The sequence below is a fragment of the Natator depressus genome, chromosome 2 (genome assembly GCF_965152275.1).
Source record: "Natator depressus isolate rNatDep1 chromosome 2, rNatDep2.hap1, whole genome shotgun sequence".
Classification (NCBI taxonomy): Eukaryota; Metazoa; Chordata; order Testudines; family Cheloniidae; genus Natator; species Natator depressus.
Genome location: NC_134235.1, coordinates 116,343,681 through 116,365,022, shown reverse-complemented (window position 1 = coordinate 116,365,022; position 21,342 = coordinate 116,343,681). Strand labels below are relative to the sequence as shown.

At 42.7% G+C, this 21,342-nt stretch overlaps 1 protein-coding gene across 2 annotated transcripts in view; it reads right to left on the bottom strand.

Moving 5' to 3' along the window:
* Positions 1–20,986, bottom strand: part of SLC22A23 (solute carrier family 22 member 23) — a 161,805-nt gene extending 140,819 nt beyond the window's left edge. For both annotated transcript variants that reach the window (XM_074944930.1, XM_074944931.1), the window contains exon 1: positions 20,447–20,986. In XM_074944930.1, coding sequence (XP_074801031.1) covers positions 20,447–20,986 — 540 coding nt within the window. The remainder of the gene's footprint in view (positions 1–20,446) is intronic.
* Positions 20,987–21,342: the final 356 nt, after the last annotated feature.

Genomic DNA, 21,342 nt, shown 5'->3' with positions numbered 1-21,342 from the left:
CTTCAATCTAGTTGGAAAACAGTGAGTTCAGTTACCAAGAGCTAGTTTTAAACAAGTGCTATTGGAAATCTAGATCAGAATGGTTATAATTAAACACAGAAAGCAAACAAGTCTTTTGAGGTTTTGGGAAAACAAGTTTCCTTGTTTCAGGGTCATGTTGCTCTAAGATGCTGGACTCCAAGTAGCAAAAAGATATCTGTAAATCTTCCCAACTTCATCACAGATGGCTGCCGTACCAGTACTGAAACCGAGCCCTAGACTTCAAATAAATAGTTAGCTTGCAAACGCTAATAAGTCTCTACAGGGCATGTGTAGACTGAGATTCTAGGGGCATGTCTACATTGCCAGCTGATTTAGGTTAGCGGGACTATAAAATTGCAATGTAGACATTCGGGCTCAGGCTGAAGCCTGGGACCCCACTAAGGGGGTGGATCCCAGAGCCCGAACATCTACAATGCACTTTTATAGCCATGCAGCCTGAGCCTTGTGAGCCTGAGTCAGCTGACATGGGTCAACAGCCGGTGTTTTATTGCCCTGTAGACATACCCTTGGAGGCTTATAACTTGGCCAAAATTTGGGTAAATTTTCATAGAGACTGCAAAAAAGTACCAGCTGACAACTCCCACTAAATTTCAAGTCCCTGCTCCAAACCATTAGAGCTTTTCAGCAAAATGGTGTAATTCATTTATTTTGTTTAAACCCATAGACATAACGTATTTTTCGCCTCACCTCATTCTTGGAAACTGCATTTTAGTTGACACTTTTCAAAACAATTCAGACTGAGGCACACACCCAACATAGAAAATTTCAGCCCCAACAGATCAATCCTGGCAAAGTTATACGCAACTGAAAATAGGGTTTTATAAATGGAAAGTGCCAGGCAACATTAACTATAGGCGTCACTACCTATAATTAAAAATACTATACGGGCTTTGAAAAAAGTGCTTAATAGTCCTCCAAAGAAAGTTGTGTATATGGTATTTATGAAATAGTTTCCCATCCTTATCCTTCAAATTACTTTTCTGCAGAATATCACAAAGCTGTGTATTTAATAAATTTTTTCATGTCATGTTTAATACAGCAAGTGCTAGCACGGACCGTAGTTACAGTTGCCAAAAAAATATCCTCTACAACACCATTTTCAGATGCTTGTAATTTGCCCAAAATGTCACCCTTTGAAATTTCCACATTAACTTCTGAAATGTCCTGATTTTCTAAAGCTTGATATTTCAATGTTAACATTGCACTGAGGTGATGTGTTAACATTTTTATTATCTACGTATGTATGTGTGATCATCTGCCATCCCAACACTTTATAAACACTCTTTTGAAGCAAATCTGCTCACCCACATTTTACAGGGAAAGGCAGGCACACACAGGTTATGTTACTTGCCCCAGGTTTCTATGGCAGAGGGCCAAATAGCTCTGTGTGTTTGTCAATCATTTTACACTGAATGGTCCACTAAACTACTACTTAGTACCATGGGGCTCCCCCTCACCTCATTTCCAACCAATATAAGCAATAAAAATCACTGTCTTTTAAAAAGATGCATTATTGTAGGTTCTATAGGCTGCACCCCCACCCACAAGCTTGGTAAATAAAACCCATCAGCTACAGCTCGCCTTTAACATGCTAGAAATACCGCAGGCTCTCTCTGAGAAAAGCTATTATCATCTGCTCTGTCTCTATTGTGGCTAGAGAGATGGAAAACTAGTGCAATTCCAAGTCATTTATTGATTTTATGGTTCTTGTTAGATTCTGTGATTTGTCAATTGCATTACTCTAGAGGACTGTATTTGATCTTGTGGTTTCATCCCCAGTTATAGAATTGCCCTAAGATATGGTTTTCTTGTTCAGGGAAAAACAAAACAAAAAACGTTATATTTCCCCAGAACCCTCATGTGACAGGTTGTACCCCCCCCCTTCTGGGGTGCCACCTGATGTGCTGGGGTCCCACTGAGCCCACCTGTCCCACCAGCCTGAGTTCCCCTTACTCTGTGCTGCTGTGACAGGCTCTCAAGCCCCCTTCCAGCACACACACAGGTAGGGACTCGCCCAGCTGTAGAATCTCAGTCTGCAATCAGCTCTGTGTGGGAAGACTAAGCTCGGGGAATTGCCCAGCACTCTAGTGCACACCCCCTCTGGAGTGTAAACCCAAAATTATAGTGTCTTGTGTTGTATAGAGATCTGTATAGCGTAAGCTCATGAAATTCACCCCCTCCCTCAAGGTGGAGGAAGATATGCACAACTTTCTCCCCACCTCCCCCAGTTAAGAATTGCACAAACTAGGTATCAAAGTAAACAAAAACCAAGTTTATTAACTACAAAAGGTAAATTTTAAGTGATTATAAGGGATAGCAAACAGAACAAAGCAGATTACTGAGAACATAAAACAAAGCATGAAAACTAAACTTAATACACTCAGGAATACTGGCTACAAATAATTTCTCACCCTAAATGTTGTTTCAAGCAGGTTGCAAAGTTTCTTGAAGGTAAAAACTACACTGCTTGCAGCTTAAATCTCCAGGAATTCCTTTTACAGGCTGACCTTTTTCTCCTGGATTCAGTGCCTGCCTCCCCCAGCTTTGTTCCTTAAGGTGTTCTCAGCAGTTTTCATTCTTAGGCGGGGAGGCAGCGGAGAAGAGCCCAGATTAATTTACTCCCCAGCCTTAAATAGGATTTGCATATGGCGGGAATCTTTTGTTTCCCAGTTTTGATCCCCAACCCCTTCCTATGGAAGAGTACCAGCATTTCAAGATGGTATCCTGTACCAGGTGACACAATCACATGACCCTGCAGTGTCAAAGCAGCATCCCAGGAAACTTCTCAGGAAAGATGGAGATTAGTATCTTCAAAGTCCTATTGTCCTTCCTAACGGCTCATCCAGGCTGACTGCATACTTTCTGGTTTAGGTGTTGCCCAAATACACATACAGAAATATGTAACAATTACAACTGTATCTGAAGTTAGGAATATTGATAATTCCGTAAATGATACCTCACATGATCCCCATCTTGCACAAAACATATTTTAGTTATGCCATATTAATATCATAATATTTCTATGAAGATATGGGGCAGGGGTGGCCAACCTGAGCCTGAGAAGGAGCCTGAATTTACCAATGTACATTGCTAAAGAGCCACAGTAATACATCAGCAGCCCCCATCAGCCAACCCCGCCCCCACCACCCTCAGCACCTCCTGCCCGCCGGCAGCCCTGCCCATCAGTGCCTCCCCCTCCCTCCCTGTGCCTCCTGCCCACTGCGATCGGCTGTTTCGCAGGGTACAGGAGGCTCTGGGATGGCGGAGGGAGGAGTAAGGGTGCAGCAGGCTCAGGGGAGGGGGCAGGAAGGGGCGGGGGCCTTGGGGTAAGGGATGAAGTGGGGGCAGGGCCTGAGCAGTGGAAAGTTGGCACCTGTAGCTCCAGCCCCAGAGTCAGCACCTATGCAAGGAGCCGCATATTAACTTCCGAAGAGCCACATGCAGCTCTGGAGCCTCAGGTTGGCCACCCCTGATATGGGGCATAATGTCACACCCCAACCTAGTACATTCTACTACATCCCATACAAGTTCTACACACAAAGTTTAAAGTTAACAGCTAACAACAGAAGTGGAATTCCTGTCTATACTTTAATACAGTAAGCCTTTTCTTCCTCTTGAGCCATCAGGAAAAATACCTTTGCTCCATGGCTATGCCAATTACACTGGGAAGTTTATAAAAATTAACCCCCTGATAACTCCATCATCAGTATCTTGGAAACCTATGCTGTTGAAAAATCCTCAAACAATCCACTGACCATCCCAGCAAGATCTCAGGCATGTAAAAGTTTCTGAAATTCTAGTACTATGACACTAAAGATCAGCTACTCTTAGGTTTCAGTTTTATCAGGAACAGCTAACATTATTAGCAGCTTTGTTGCTCCTGAGCCCCAGTAAGAGGTACATACATTTGATAACAGATTTGGCATGCTTTTTATGAAAAACAAGGAAGGAAGTTTACTAATTACACAATCATTGCTAATATTGATTTGTTAATCATATGTCCCGCAAACAGTTCTCTAACTGCTTAAAGGGATTAAATTAATAATACTAGCATCATCAACCTCCCACTTCTCTCTCACCTCCTGTTTATTTTTGGAGACAGGGATATGCCTTTACCTCCAGGCATCTTAGAATTCACCCATCCCAAAAATATGAGACTTCCACTTCCAGATTACTTGCCCTTCAGTTGATGGGATCAGAGTCTCTTTTTCACCTCAATAAAGTCAACACGATCTTGGCCTAACATCAAAGCCCTGGGAGATCTGTCATGATGCCTACAAACAGTTGTAACCCACACACCTCCTGGGTGTGGTGTTCTGTCCCATCTAGGGACACCGAGACCACTTAGAGAGAGATTAATAAATCTGCTCTATAGCCTTAGCTAAGAGCCATGTGGCTTTTAGCTCATGCATTTAGCTTCAGAGGTCCCAGGTTCGATCCCATTACAGTCACTTACAATCATTTTGCCTTCAGTTTCCATGAACATCAGAAACCTGTGCTCCGATTCCCCCAAAAGTACTGTACAGTATTTTGCCATCTGATCTCAATCCAAGTTTCGTAATATTTGGTATTTTTCTTAAAGCCCAAGCTGTGATTTTGTGAAGATCGGAGACATTACTTTTGGTAAAAAAAAAAAAAAAAAAGAAAAGAAAAAAAAAGGCACTTCTCTAGTTCACATACTTCCGGAGAAAATCTCGAAAATGTTAAACCTAAATCCAGAAGGAAAATAAAAACCATCAAAAAATCTTTTAAAATCACGTTTCTTAAGCTAATTTCATGATTGTTTAGTGCCCTACTCATGATTTTTGAATGCTTAAGGTCAGCAATACTGTGTGCTTCTCCTAAACTCCCCCAATCCTGCAAACACTCACATGCATGCCTAAAAGCTAAGCACGTACATAAGTGCTAGCAAGATCAAGGCACAAGTTTGCCATTTTCTTTATGATCTGTATAATCGCTACCAGCCCAGAAAGTAAACAGATGCCATTTACTTCCTGAACCCATGGCTCCTTCTACGCAGCAGCACTGAACATTGCTCTTTTTCCATTAGGCCAGAGGCTACTGTGTTCTTTTAAGTTCAGTGGAATTCTTCATTTATGTGAATTCTTCTGTGCGTATCGTATCTTATCTAGGACATTTACAAAAACAAAGGATGTAAACTGTGTTGCACAAATAACTGAACACTGAGTTTCTAAGATGACTACTTCCTCTTTAGTTATTTCCCCTCATGGCACAGGGAGCAATCAGTTGAAAAAACACAAGGGGAAAAGTACCTCTAACCCTTAGCCTATTCCCCCATGAAAAGAAATCCAGTCTTTTTGTGCTGTAATCATGCATCTTTAATATTACAGTTTTTTTCAGATGAAAATGACACTCTAGTATCACAAAACTGATTTATCCTTACATCAATTTTTTTTCTTTTTCTTTTTTTTTTTTTTAAAGACAACTTTAGCCAATTCCCTCATCCCAGCACCATGAAATTTCTGGGAGCAAAAGCATGTATCACCAGGAATCAACTGTGAAAGGTACTGGAAAACAATGTTTTACAATTGTCATTGCTAAGTTTTCAGCTGCTGATGACCATTGTTCTAAACAAAACATTTTTGTGGCACTGGCTCTGTGACAACTGGGTATAACGTTAAACAAGTTTTCAGACCTGTTTTAATAGCAGTTTAACAATCATAAAGAGAGCCTTACCATTTAAAGCGCAAACGTTTTAGTTACATATTAACACTCTTTTCATCCGATTGCTGAACAAGTTTTTAACACTTTGAATGCAAGCATTTTTCAGACAACTGAATGCTTAGTGAATCCATACATTCACAACCTAGATAGGGTTGGAGTGGAATAGAAACTGGTTTGCTCTCTTACAGTGGGCTCTCAGAAGTGCTCTCAAAAACATGTCCTTCTTTCAAAAGAAAGATGGGCAATACTAGTAGGAAGATTGGAATCGTCAATTGTAATGTAAGGCTTTGATCTATTTTCACACTTAACATTCATGATGAGAAGTGCTTGACCTTTTGAACGTCAGAGTGTCCAACTGATGCCTTCTATTTCATCCTTTAAGTGTCTCTCACCACTATGACCCAAAGAATTGACAACTCTCGTATTTTGCAGATTACAGCTTTTGGAATGAAGGAGAGTAGAGAAAGGGAGTGGAGGAAAACTATTGAGGACCCCCAAAGACAGAACCAAAAATTGTTACCAATACTTTTAAAGTGTTCTTGCTTAATTCCAGGAAAAGATCAAAATATTCCACCTGATTTTTAGAGCAAACTAAGGAGCTGGTCCAGCAAACACCAGGTCTCACACAAAGATATAAATTGTATGAAAGAATCTATATCAAGTCTAAATAGATTGAAGAGAGATTTCAACATGTTATATGGAAGAGAAGAATTAAACTAATACTAGCAAAAATCCATCATAAATACTACAAGCTTTATTTATGGTACGTTAAAGTCATGATTCTCAGGTATGAAGTATTTTATATTGAGGACGTAGGCCAGCCAACAAATTTTAATTTATATAACTGGAAAAAAATTATACTAATCTGCATTAGACATACAAGTCTCTTGATTTCCCTGATTTCTAATGGCAGCATTAGATTAAAAGTTTAATTCTGTATTTCCCAGACTGACCATTTAAAAATATTTCGATCCCAAAACAGCCAAAGTCAAAAAAACAAATATGGTACATTAGCTCACCAACAAGTATTTGTAGTTCAGCCAAATAATTATGCACGATTTCAACACCAAACACAAAATAATTCGTTGTTTATATTTATACAGAATTCTCCATCAACATCTTCGTAATTCTGAAATTTCTGGACACACAAAATAACCACCCTCGTGATTTGCCTCATTTGCCAAATCCCACACTTTAATTTGATCCATCATTACAAATCACTATTGCTTTTTGAGTGTTTCCTATGTTAGTACCTTGATGACCAATAATAGAACAACTGTGAGGAAAGACACTGAATCCCCACATTTAATCTCCAGCAGTAATTCCAGAAAATCTTCAGAGCATGCAATTTTGCTATCTCCTCAAATCTCTAATAAAAGGAGATTTGTGGATTTAGCCTGGTCCTTGACTCTCCACATGCCCTCTAGTTGAAACAAGTTTAAGAGATTATTTAATTCTGTGTGTGAATTGCTCATGATGGCTTGAAAATTCTCAGAGTATGCACAGTGTTTTGTAGTTTTAAAATTCATTTGTTGTAAAAGAAAAATATATATTTTAAGCCTTTCCTCTGCGGCAGTACTTGCTATAAAAGCTGTTTTTACATAAACTTTTCTGGAAAGATCTGGTGGGAATTCAACTATGATTGTGAACACATCTAAAGTCAAAGTATCAAACTGCACAAAGCAGCACCCATACCAATTCTTCTCAATCTGTCAACTGTTTTGGGTAACTCTAAATGTAAGGTTTTGTTGACACATCTGCACCCCCTCCACAGGAATGAATGGTCATTCTTACTTTCCTCAAGGTGTCTCAGAGTAATTTTGGAACTCATCCTGTGTACTGCAGGAACTTGTTTTGTCACTCTTCCTACTCAATGTGCATGTGAGGCTGCTGAACTGGCGGGGGGGGGGGGGGGGGGGGAAGAGAGAAGGCATATTTAATATGTAGGTAACATAAGAACAGCCATACTGGGTCAAACAAATGGTCCATCTAGCCCAGTGTCCTGTCTTCTGACAGTGGCCAATGCCAGGTGCTTTAGAGGGAATGAACAGAACAGGCAATCATCGAGTGATCCATCCCAGGTTGTCCACTCCCAGCTTCGGACACACAGAGGCTAGGGACTCCCAGAGCATGGTTTTGCATCCGTGACCATCCTTGCTAATAGCCATTGATAGACCTATCCTACCTGAACTTATCTAGTTCTTTTTTGACCCATGTTATAGTTTTGGCCTTCACAACTTCCCCTGGCAAATAGTTCCACAGGCTGACTGTGCATTGTGTGAAATTCCTTTTGTTTGTTTTAAACCTGCTGCCTATTAATTTCATGTTCTTGTGATATGTGAAGGCGTAAGCTGGAACAGAAATTATTTTTCATTTGTATCACTTCTGACCCAGCTCATGCAGCGGAAACAATGAACCCATGTCTTTAAGAGGCTGGATGAGGGCTAGCTGTCTGAGAGTTGACCCTGACAAGACTGAGATAACACTGGCAGTTTGAAGGATGCAGCCAGAAGTGGCATATATTATATCCGCATTTCTTGACTAAAGAAGTGAACTCATCTTTTGCAAAGTAAGTTTGTAATTTAGATATTTTATCAGATCTTGGTCTGCTTCTGAATACTCAGAGAGCAGCACTGGCCAAAAATATATTTTTTCCATCTGTAGTTGGAAAGGACATGGTGATCATTTCTTTTGTATGAGTACACCTTGGTGCCATCACCTACTATATGTCTTTATCACATCGAGATAACTATAAATGGGTCTGTACATTGAAACTATTCAGATACGAAGTGGGTGCAGGATAATGTATTATAGAGAGCATATGACACCTGTGCTTCACATCTGTGCCAACTGCTGATTATTTTCTGGGTGGCGAGCAAGGTGTTATACCCTATAAAGGCAGTAAGTGATTTGTAACATTGTTATATGAAGGCTCACCTGATGTGAAACTACTGCAATTGACAGTAGTATGGATGACTGTACCAACTACCCTCACTTTAATAAGGAAGGACATGCTGGCAGAGGTTTCTCGTGAGATGCCTTCAAGCTTTGGAACTCAGTTCCTTCCCCACCATTCTGTGCTCAAACACCCATTCTCTCCCCACCCAGCTTGCCTGAGTCCATATTAGTCAGTTATCTGGGCATGCTGCAAAGCACACCTTGTTTTCCTCAGGTATGAAAAGGCTCAATCCTGCAAGGTGTTGAGCACCCCTGTGACAGTCTCCTGGAACTGTGTGACGCTAAGCACCCAGGTATTCACACCTACACATTACTGCAATGATGTTTGTACAAAATATGCCTTGTGAGGCATCATTTGAAAACTAATAGTACGCTGGTCATTAATATCATTGTAAAATGCATGCTAAACTTATTTGTGAAGTTATGAATTCCCTCTATATAATGTTACTAGAACATGTTTAAGATGACAGCCTAACCTAGGTAAAGGTAATAAACAGGTCTGTTCTAGACAAAGGAATGTGGGTTTACCGCAATTTACATATTAGCTATAAACAAAGCTATCAAACAAACCAGCAAGGGCTGTCTCGAGCCTGAACTTGAGAGAGAGAGGAAAAAATGAGAATTAAAATGGCTCTTGCACCCCAGAGAGACACAGGAGACTGAATCCCCAGGAGACCTTCCTAACTCTGAGAACAAAGACAATTATTTAGGAATATAAGGAACCTAAAGCAATAAGGGAAACCATCACCTCGTACTTCTGTGGAAGGTCCTGGCTGAGAAACAGTCAGGCATGCTGGACAAAGAATAATTGCTGACAGAAACCATCTTAAGCAAAGACTATACCTTGCTAGATTAAGTTTTAGACTGTTAGACCCATGTTTTCACTTTTATCTGCTTGTAACCATCTCTACCTTTATTTCTTTTACTTGGCATCACTTAAACTATGTCCCATTTAATAAACTTGTTTTATTTTAATCTACACCATTCTAGTATTGTGTTTGAATTGAAGTAATTGTTAACGTCAGTTAATGTGGCAAGCTGCTGGGTACTGACTCTTTAAAGAAGTAAACAAACCTTTTAAAAAGCACTGTAATAGAGGCTCAAACTAAATATATGCCCCGAATTAAAAAAAACAAAAACAAAACAGCAAGAGGACCGAAAAAATGTCACCATAACTAAACAACGGAGTAAAAGAAGTGGTTAGAGACTAAAAAAGACATCCGTTAAAAACTGGAAGTCAAATCCTACTGAGAAAAATAGAAAGGAGCATAAACTCTGGCAAGTAAAGTGTAAAAATATAGTTAGGCCAAAAAAAAATTTTTTTTTTTTTTTTAAAAGAGCAACTAGCGAAAGACAAAAACTAAACAGCAAATTTTTCTTTAAGTACATTGGAAACAGGAAGTCCACAAAACAATCAGTGGCGCAACTAGACTATCCAGATATTAAAGGAGCACTCAAGGACGATAAGGCCATTGCGAAGAAGCTAAATGCATTCTTTAAATTGATCTTCACTGCAGAGGATGTGAGGGAGATTCCCACACCAGAGTCATTCCTTTTAGGTGACAAATCTGAGGAACTGAGGTGTCACCAGCACCAGATGGTATTGACCCAAGAGTTCTGAAGCAACTCAAACATGAAATTGCAGAACTACTAACTGTGCTATGCAACTTATTGCTTAAATCACCCTTGGTACCAGATGACTGAAGGGTAGCTAATGTAATGGCCAATTTAAAAAAAAAAAAAAAAAGGCTCCAGAGGCCATCCTGGCAATTACAGGCCAGCAAGCCTAACCTCACTACCAGGAAAACTGATTGAAACTATAGCAGAGAACAGAATTATCAGACACATAGATGAACACAATACGCTGGGGAAGAGTCAACACAACTTTTGTAAAGGGAAATCATGCTTCACCAATCTATTACAATTCTTTGAGGGGGGTCAACAAACACATGGACATGGGTGATCCAGTGGATATAGTGTACTTGGACTTTCAGAAAACCTTTGACAAGGTCCCTCACCAAAGGCTCTTAAGCAAAGTAAGCAGTTTCAGGATGAGAGGTGGTCCTCTCAGGGATCAGTAACTGGTTAAACAACAGGAAACAAAGTTTAGGAATAAATGGTCAGTTTTCACAGTGGAGAGAGATAAAGAGTGGGCTCCCCCAAGGATCTGTACTGGGACCATTGCGGTTCAACATATTCATATATGATATGGAAAAGGGGTAGACAGTGAGGTGGAAAAGTTTGCCGATGAAACAAAATTACTCAAAGTAGTTAAATCCAATGCTGATTGAAGAGTTACAAAGGGGTCTCACAAAACTGGGTGACTGGGCAACAAAATGGCAGATGAAAGTCAATGTTGATAAGTGCAAAGTAATGCACATTGGAAAACATAATCCCACTCTATGTGCAAAATTATGGGGTCTAAATTAGCTGTTACCACTCAAGAGGGAGATCTTAGAATGATTGTGGCTAGTTCTCTGAAAACGTCTGTTCAATGTGCAGTGGCAGTCAAAAAAGCGAACAGAATGTTGGGAACCCTTAGGAGAGGGATAGAAAATAAAACAGAAAATATTGTAATGCCACTATATAAATCCATGATATACCCACACCTTGAATACTGGTTGCAGTTCTGGTCAAAAAACCCACCACAAAAAAGATATTAGAATTGGAAAAAGTACAGAGAAGGGCAACAAAAACTAAAAAAAAAAAAAAAAACCTAACAAAACATAGGTTAAACCTTCACATTACCTCAGTTCTATCCCCAGAGCTGTGGGATTAAAGATAGGCTTTGCAGAGCGCCCAGAAGATTAATAGATCCAGGCTTTAAAGAGAAGAGAGCTAATTCCAAACTCCTTTTGGAGCTCCCCAAACTCTGCAGCTGCCTCTTTTTATTGGCACATTGCCCTAAGTAGCTATACATCACCTAAATCCCTGGACTGATTTGCTATTGGTTCTCAGAACTCACCACCCCTTGATACATTCACAGACTTGGCAGCTTCAACTTATTTCATCTGACTGAAAAAAGAAAAAAAGAAAAAGAAAAAGTCATGGTCTCTAAACTATTTCACTTCACTGTAGTAATGCCACAGCATTCCTCCTTAATGCTATGGTGACCTTAAGCAAATCATGTCAGTGTTCTGTGCCTTAGTTTCCCCATTTGTAAAATGGGGGTAGTGATGCAGGTAGACCAGGTGCTAGCTCCTGCCAAGGCCTCTAGGCATCACTTGAATATTTAAAAAGGCACAGCTGGAAACCAGTTTGGATCACCTGTGTGTTAGGATTAGTAAAATAGCTATTTGGTTTATAAAAATATGCTTAGTGTTTGGTCTGTAAGATGCATTAATCTCACTTATAATATCTGCATCCTGTGTTATAAGGTAATATTTAAGTGTTTGCTCTGTAATTGTAAAAGTGTTTGCTCAAACTGTAACACACACACACACACACACACACCCCCCCAGTCAGGAGAAAAGCATTAGCAAGTGTTACATACTAGTTTGTCACAGGAAGCGTTATCTCCTGCCCAACAAAAGATGGCCCATAGACACCAGACAAATCATTGTAGAACATCAGAGGACAAAAGACTTGTTTGTCTGCTGCTTCTCCTCTTCATGGGTGTGGATGTGCACAAGGACTCATCCCATCAGCTTGAACTCTGGGGGAAGGGAATAAAAATCCCTGACAGAAAGAAACTGGATCTCTGTGTTGCTTGGGAAGGCCTAAGCAAGGGAACCCCTAGACTGGATTAGCCCTAGAGGACATATAGGGCTTGCATATTACAGCAGCCTCTATTACCTTTTGGAACCTAAGATGGTAACTCATTTGTATGTGTATGTTTAGCAGTTATAACCTTCTAAATAACTAATTTCTTTTCCTTAGTTAATAAATCTTTAGTTAATCTATTATAAGATTAACTACAAGTATTTTCTTTGGTGTGAGATCTAAGGTCCAACTGATACTCCCGGGGAAATTCTGCGCCACTGCGCAATGCAGAATTTTGCAGAAATTAATGTTTTTTGCACACAATTTCCTCCCCCCACCCCCTAGAAATGGGCTGCAGTGCTGCTGGCCACCACAAGAGGCTGCTGGACCTGGCAGAGGCCAGCTCACACATAGAAGACACTGCAGGGCATGGGGGGAGTAGAGAGTTCCCAGCAACTGCAGTTCCCCAAAAACCCTGAGGGAAGACGACAGCAGTGTGCACGAAACTCCACACAAGCCTGTGATGGAGCAGCAGGCTGTTTCTCCCTCTGGATCCCTGGGCTCTGGGGGGTAGGGGGGCAGTTATCTGGGCTGGGGGGACCACAGCTGCAGTCTGGGGGGAGGAGGTGCGGGCATCTAGTTTGGGGAGGCCCACGGCTGGGCTCTGGGGGGGAAGGGGGTTTGGGTATATTGGCTGGGGGTGGGGCATGGCTGGGCTCTGAGGGGGGAGGGGTTGTGAGTGTCTGGCTTCCCGGCTGGGCTCTGGGGGTAGGAGGGGGCAGAGAAACAAGAACTGGGTTGTCATAGGGGTTTCTTTAACTCTCTACTCCTGGGGCAATTTTTCTGTGTGTTTGTGTTGTTACAGAAATACTTGCTGACAGGTATTTTGAAATAAATTACCAAAATAATTGGAACTGGCCTGATTATGCAGTGTTATTTTGACAAATAAAATTTGTCAATTTAATTTTTTGGCGCAGAAGTCCCCCAGGAGTAAAGTGACTAGAGTAAGTGACCTGTCCTTTGGGACAGGGAGAAATCTGAAAATTGTTGTGATTTTTGGTGTATGGCACCATCTATCACAAAGACAAGCTTGCCTGGGCAAAATGGATAGGAGTGTCTGTGACTCCATGTTGAGGCTGTTGTAGTGCCTGAGGAATTCACACCTGACACCTGGTTGGTGAAATCTAATTACAGAACTCAAAACCAATTTGGAGTGTGTGCCCTTCTCCTTAACAGTCTGCCCTGAGGGTGGTGCTCATGCTCCTGAGCCATTCCAGACAACTTGACACTGGCATAACCTTGGCAGGATTCATATGCCACACGTCAACTGGGTTTATAGATCATAACCCAGCACTGTTAAAAGTTTAAACTTGACATTGAGAGTTTTTAAAGGCTAAAGAAGAGACACAGTGATTGAACCCAGTCATAGGATGGTCTTGATAGAAAAGACTTGAACAGTTATGTAAAGAGAGGGGAATATCCCACAAAAAGTAAATCCCAGTTCAGGTGCTAAGAGCTTTTCTCATAACTTTTGACCCGGCGTCCAAGGACCCTCCTGCCTCAGACACCGCAGAGGCAGGCACCACAGAGGAAAACACTGCAGTGGAACAGGCCTGAGTTCATCACCTGGCAGCCCAGGAAAAACACGAGCACCAGAGACAGATGGCAGAACTGCGGATCAAGGAGACCGAGGCAGCCCAGGACACTGTCAAGACCAACAAGGAGAGAGCCTATCAAAGGCACAAGGCCAATGAAGAAGTTGAGGAGAAAGCAGAACAAAGAGGCATGGATCAACTGGAAGCTGAGAACAGGGCATACACGAGGCAGCTAGAAGTTCATGGAAGGGCAAAAGCAGCTTCCCCAGCCAGTGCGTACATCCTCCACTACACAAGGGAGTGGGAAAATGTTTTCCCAATTTATAAAGAAACTGACTGTATAGAAGAGTATATCTGTCCACATCACAGGGCTTGTCTACACTTACATTTTATAGCGCTCTAACTTGCTGGCTCAGGGGTGTGAAAAATCACTCCCCTGAGCGCAGCAAGTCTGAGCGCTTTAAAGCGACAGTGTAGACAAGCTCCCAGAACTCGGAGCTAATCCCCCCATGGAGGTGGGATTACCAGGGGCGCTGGGAGAGCTCTCTGCCAGCACTCACGCGTGACCACACTCGCACTTCAGAGCGCTGCCAAAGGAGCATTCCCACGACAGTGCTTTGAAGTTTCCAGTGTAGCCATGCCCTGAGTGACAATGTAGGATGCACTATATCGCATTGGATAAGCAGATGCCTATTCTCCTAACCAGATTAACTGGGAAAGCCAGACAGCTTGAAAGGAGTAATACTACTTACTTCCTTTGGAAAGTGCTTTGAGATTGAGGGCAGGTCCACACTACAGTGGGGATCAACGTTCTGAGATCGATCCACCAGCGGTCGATTTAGCGGGTCTAGTAGACCCACCAAATTGATTGCAGATCACTCTCCAGTCGACCCCTGTACTCTACCCCAGATGAGAAGAGTAAGGTAAGTTGATGGGAGATTTTCTCCTATCGACCCCCGCGGTGTAGACCCCATGGTAACTCAACCTAAGGTATGTAGCTGGAGTTGCATAGCGTAGGTTGACTTACCGCAGTAGTGTAGACATAGCCCTAGAGATGAAAAGTACCACATAAAAGTACCAAGGTGGATACGATCATTACTGATACTTTTTTTGTCTCAAGAATTTATTCAGCCCAGGACATTTATGAACAGGAAGTACCCTCATCTAAATTTGCATCTGATATCTAGGCAAGACAAGTGAATCGTGTGAGAAAAACAAACAAGACAAGTCCAAGTTCTCAAAGTAACATTTAACTGTAATAATACATAAATACATCTAGAGAAGAAGATTCATTTAAGTACCATGCCGAGGTCCATGATTTATGCACTGAATCAGGACAGTAAGCCAGATCTGTGATTTAATATGGCCACTGAGATTCTTGTGGTTGAATTATGTAGTTAGCTGCTTCTTTGTAATTATTTCAACAATATTAAATAATAAACGGTGTGGTCCTTTTTACTGATTCCAGCTCCTCATGACTGACAGCACTTTCAAAAGCAGCTCCCCCTATAACTCAGTCAAGAACTCAGTGCTTCGTTCACGCCTGGAGCAGCTTTGCCTTTCTTGAAAAATATCAGAAAGGCAAGGAATGATGCATGGCCCCAGGAAACCAACATTCTGCTGCAGATTAATCAACCAGCTAACTCAACACTACAACCAACAAAGACCCAAGAAGAGGCAGAAATGGATACCCTGAAAAGCTGTGCTGAAAGTGACAAGACCTCAACCCCGCAAGTCCCAGGTATAACATTGGGCAAGAGGCTACAGTCTGTTGAAGGGTACTGGGAGGAGAGAGGGTGGGAAGCTAGTTCAAGTGACCCATTTAATTAATGGACAACTGCCTGCCAGAGAAGAACAAAGGAAGGTGACATTCCAAACCCACACACAAAAGAAGTAGAAAGCAACAAAACACACTTTGCACCAAAAAACATGAAGAATTTTACAGTTGAGATATTGTAGGTGAACGTGACAGAGCTCACTTTTCTTCCTCTATTACCTGGGAGCAATGCAGATTAAAAACAGAGGATATACTGGCCGAGTTAAAGTGCCTTTTTGATTTACGCTTTTTTGGCTCTCTGTGTGCAGTTTCAATATAACCCCTGGCTATCACACAGCTGAGTGTATATTAGTCCAAGATACATTACATAAAACCCTATTTAGATAGATCGGAACATTGCGTAATAAGAACAAGTTTATTTAGTGGGGGAGAGGAGGGAGAAAGAGGGAGACCTGAGCATCCATCTTTCTGAATAAGTCAGTGCAGCTCCATTTTACAAAGGAAGCTGGAATACCTATATGGGAATTAGCAGTTATGGCCCAGTCCTGCTCCCAGTTACATCAGTGACAAAACTCCCATGGATTCACCTGAGAAAACTTGAGCCAGGGTGAAATGATGCTTTGTTGTGTGCATGTTTTCCCCATTCCTTTGTAATAAACCAAAACTGAAGAGGCATCCTGACTTTTAGAAAATGCTATAATTGTAATTATATAGTATTACAGCTTAGTGGGAAAGATCTGCCAAGTTTTAAGAAGCAAACACACCAAAAATAAAAACTATACTTAAAAAAACCCTCTGAAGTCTGTTAAAGTTTTTTTTTTTTTTTATTAAAAAAGACAGCAGAGACCGTAGCTGTTTATTTATCCATTAAAATCGATTTGCCCTATGTGCTAAATTGTTCCAAGGAATGCATTTTTTAAAACACAGCTATAGCCTACAGGATGAAGGAGTAATGCTCTCTGCTCTTTTTATTGTCAACGTCACAATAAGGTTTTATACACACACAGACACAGTATTTTAGGATTGCTATCTCCCTGCTTTAGGCATAAGAACAGTGGTTCTCAACCTTTCCAGACTACTGAACCCCTTTCAGGAGTCTGATTTGTCTTGCATATCCCCAAGTTTCACTTCACTTGCTTGCTTACTGTCAAGGTTCCTTCCCCACTCTGAACTCTGGGGTACAGATGTGGGGGACCTGCATGAAAGACCCCCTAAGCTTATTTTTACGAGCTTAGGTTAAAAACTTCCCCAAGGTACAAACTTTGTCTTGTCCTTGAACTGTATGCTCCCACCACCAAGCGTGTTAAACAAAGAACAGGGAAAGAGCCCACTTGGAGACGTCTTCCCCCAAAACATCCCCCCAAGCCCTACACCCCCTTTCCTGGGGAAGGCTTGATAAAAATCCTCACCAATTTGTACAAGTGAACACAGACCCAAACCCTTGGATCTAAAGAACAATGAAAAATCAATCAGGTTCTTAAAAGAAGAATTTTAATTAAAGAAAAGGTAAAAGAATCACCTCTGTAAAATCAGGATGGAAAATAGCTTATAGGGTAATCAGATTCAAAACATAGAGAATCCCCCTAGGCAAAACCTTAAGACACAAAAACAAGAATATACATTCCATCCAGAACATTTTACCAGCCATTAAACAAAAGGAAATCTAACACATTTCTAGCTAGATTACTTACTAACTAACAGAAGTTCTGAGACTGAATTCCTGATCTGTTCCCGGCAAAAGCATCACACAGACAGACAGACAAACCCTTACTTTCAAATCCGGAGGGGGGGAAACAATCTTGTCTCCTCATTGGTCAGGTGCCAGCGAGGTTATCTTAGCTTCTTAACCCTTTACAGGTGAAAGGGTTTTGCCTCTGGCCAGGAGGGATTTTATAGCACTGTACACAGAAAGGTGGTTACCCTTCCCTTTATTTTTATGACACTTACAAAATCAGACATAAAAATACAAAAGTGTCCCAGCACACAATTACTGAAAAATTGCTTACATTCTCATTTTTACCATATAATTATAAAATAAATCAATTGGAATACAAATATTGTACTTACATTTCAGTGTATACTATATAGAGCTGTATAAACAAGTCATTGTATGAAATTTTAGTCTGTACTGACTTCACTAGTGCTTTTTATGTAGCCTGTTGTAAAACCAGGCAAACATAAGGATGAGTTGATGTGCCCCCTGGAAGACCTCTGCGTATCCCCAAGGGTATGTGTACCCCTGGTTGAGAACCACTGCCCAAGAGCAGTGGTTTTCAACCTTTTTTCATTTGTGGACCCCTAAAAAATTTCAGATGGAGGTGTGACCCCCTTTGGAAATCTTAGACACAGTCTGCAGACCCCTGGGGATCCATGGACCACAGGATGAAAACTACTGCCCTAGAACATATGCATAGCTCAGTCTCCAGTCATAACAGAAGAAAATCTGTCCCCACCAAACACTGAATTTCAGATTTGCAGTTTTATATCACATAACACTAAATTCAGTGTGTGTGTGTTCATCTTTGCAGAGGGAATATGACAGATTTTTGACCCATTGTGCTTGTGAATTTTTCTGGGGTTTATTTGCTTGCTCTATATCTGGTTGATTTTTTCACACCATGTACACTTTGAGGGACATGCTGAAAAACTGAAATGCTTTCCAATAACTGATATGAGCCTGTGCTGGCTGCAAGAAAGAGCAACGAGACTGGTCACTTGATTACTGCATGTCTAGCTGTGGAAAGCAATGCAGCACAGTTAATCCAAACAGAGTTCCCATGTGAGAACTAATTTTTGCTGAGCTTTGGGGGTTTGAGATTAAGGGAACTCTCATGATGTAACATTTTTGTTTTATATCTCATGAACTACAGTTGTTTACTAATATCAATGAATTGTATACAGATGGTACAAAAAAGACTTTTGCACCACTAATGTAAATAACAAACATATATTAAAAATTCATCACGTGTAACGGCAAAGTTATACATATGCTATACATATGCTAATTAGCATATATGGAAATACTGACAGTTCATTGTAGCTTTAACTATAAACCACATTTATGATTTACAGGATTACTTTATGCAATACAAAGCAAGCAGTATACATTTTTCCTTTTGATTAGAATGATTTCTATACCTAAAATGCATGTGTCTCCCTTTATTCCTTCACTAAGTACATTGCCAAAAAGAAATACTTATATTTCACAGTGCATACCACTCGTGTGATTCTCAAATCTGTGTTCCTCACTGCCACCCTCAACAGCTTTTGTTGTGTAATCTAAAACTGATCTACTTAGTATGCTGTATTGGTACAGGGGCAGCCTGTGTAATGATTGAGGTTCTCTGTTCAGAAGTGTTTTCTTTTTGCTGTTTGCTGACAACCATGATACAACTGTAGAAAGGTTTTATTTTAAAATAGTCTTTTCATTAGCCCAATGGATTTGTAGTTCTTGAGAGATTAGTGCTAGCACTGAAAACTGTGAAGATTAGATGAGTATATCAGTAAAACAGCCACTGACTGTAGACCCCATGTCCTATTTCTTGTCTCTCAAGACTTTGTAATGTAGTAACAAAAATGCATTCAAACATAAACCTGAGACAGAAGTCTAGAATAATATTGGAGTAGGTAGGAAAGAGGAGGAAAGGAAAAAAGCGGCTGGGTTTTAAATACATTAGTTCAAAGAGTACATCAGGATACAAAGCATGGGATTTATTCAAGGCTAGCTGGCTAATGGGTTATTGATTGCTTTTGCTTCTGGATGTGTGGGTTCAAATGCTTCATGACAAGCCCAGTGGTGCCAACCTATTCTTCAGGTTGTATATATGTATATGTGTATATGCATGTTCAAAACAGCCACAAAAATTGGCAATACTGACAATTGTGTTTATGAGAGGCCCAGAATTACATTAACAAGAGTTGTTGCAAGTTAAGGATTCAGGTTCAATGACACAGCTGGGTGTAACTTCTGACCAACACCTGCCGGTAATATATCTTGTTCATGCCAGTCCCATTAGAAAAACAAACCTATAAAGAATCTGGCATTCAGGAAGTAGATAAGGGTTCAGAAGCATGTGACCCAGACACCAGCTAGTTGCCACCTGGCCTGCTTTCCTTCCTAGATGTCTGAGCACAAGTTTAAGTGGGGTGTCCCTCCTCCCCTGGGGGAAGGACTCCACACTCAAACCCACCTTGCATATTTTGTCCTCTAGCTTCTGTAGCCCCTCAGCCCATGCAGTTGTCAGGCGGGCTTGTGTTAATGAGCTTGGAGGCAAAAGTACTGGAACTAGGGGTGCTCTGGCACCCCCTGGCTTTAAGTGGTTTCCATCATTTTCAGTGTTTACAGTTTGGTTCAATGGCTCTAGGCATCCCCACTATACAAATTGTTCCAGCGCCCCTGCTTGGAGGGACAAATAAGCAATACTTAATTTGTAATGAAAGAGGTGTCAAGGCTCAAGCAATCAGGTGCTGGGGCTCAAGCAATTTTTTTACTTTCATAACTGAGGCAACAAGCCCACAGGGGCGAGGGCTACGAACGGCCAAGCCTAGAGGTGTGGGGGCTCAGACCCGGCACAAATTAAGGACTGCCAATAAGCCAGCAGCCCTGGAGCAGAGTGGCCAGGGGCGCAGTGCGGGGGCGGCGCCGCGGGAGGGGGCGATGCCCGGGGGAGCCCCCCCTGCTCCTTACCTTGCTCACGACGTTCTGGACGAGGCCGGCTCTGATCCGGTACTGCCACTCGTGGCAGTGGCATTGGCTGGCGTTGTCTCCCGGCGGTGGGGTGGGCAGCGCCGGGGCCCCCAGCATCCCGCCTATGCCGCTCTGGCTGTGGTTCGCGGGGCCCCGGGTCAAGTGGCCCGTCCCGTTGCCCTGCCCGTCCGCCTCCCGGCACCAGAAGTCCGGCTGGTCCAGCAGGAAGGAGTCCGAGAACTGGCTGAAGCCGATGAAAAGGGCCGGGATCCAAGTGAGCAGCACCAGGGTCCTCTGGTACCCGCCGCCCAGCCCGCCGAGGAAAGGCAGCACGGAGCCATCGTAGTCCAGCAGCAGGGGGCTGCAGGAGCCGCCGGCAGGCGGCGGCGGCGGCAGGGTCTGGATCTCCGCGGCCGCGGGGGGAGCCACCGCCGGCGCCGCTGCGGCTGCCGAGCCCGCCTCCCCAGCCGGCAGGGACCCGTTCTCCTCGGGCAGCTGCCGGCCTCCGCCGGCCGCTTCGCGTCGCCGGTCTATCGCCATCCGGGAGCCTCACATAGAGAGCCGAGGGGGCGGGATGGGGCCGGCCGCGCTCCGAGCCTGGGCGCTTCGAAGTGAGCGCGGAGCTGCCAACTGCGCCGCAGGCTCCGCACGCCCGGGGAGGGCGACCCGAGCCGCCCACGCAGCCCGCGGCCGGGGACCCCCCCTGCCCTGCGCCTCAAGCCGCGCTCGGCCGAGACACCCCCGCCGCCGGCAGCCGCAACCGAGCCTGCCCCGCGCCGCCGCCGGCGCCCAGCCGCGTTGGGGAAGCCTCTGCAAAGCCGCCTCCGCTCCGCACGGCCACGCCGCGGCTTCCCTGCCCCAGCACCCGCTACGGGTCCCGTGGGCAAGCCGGGGGC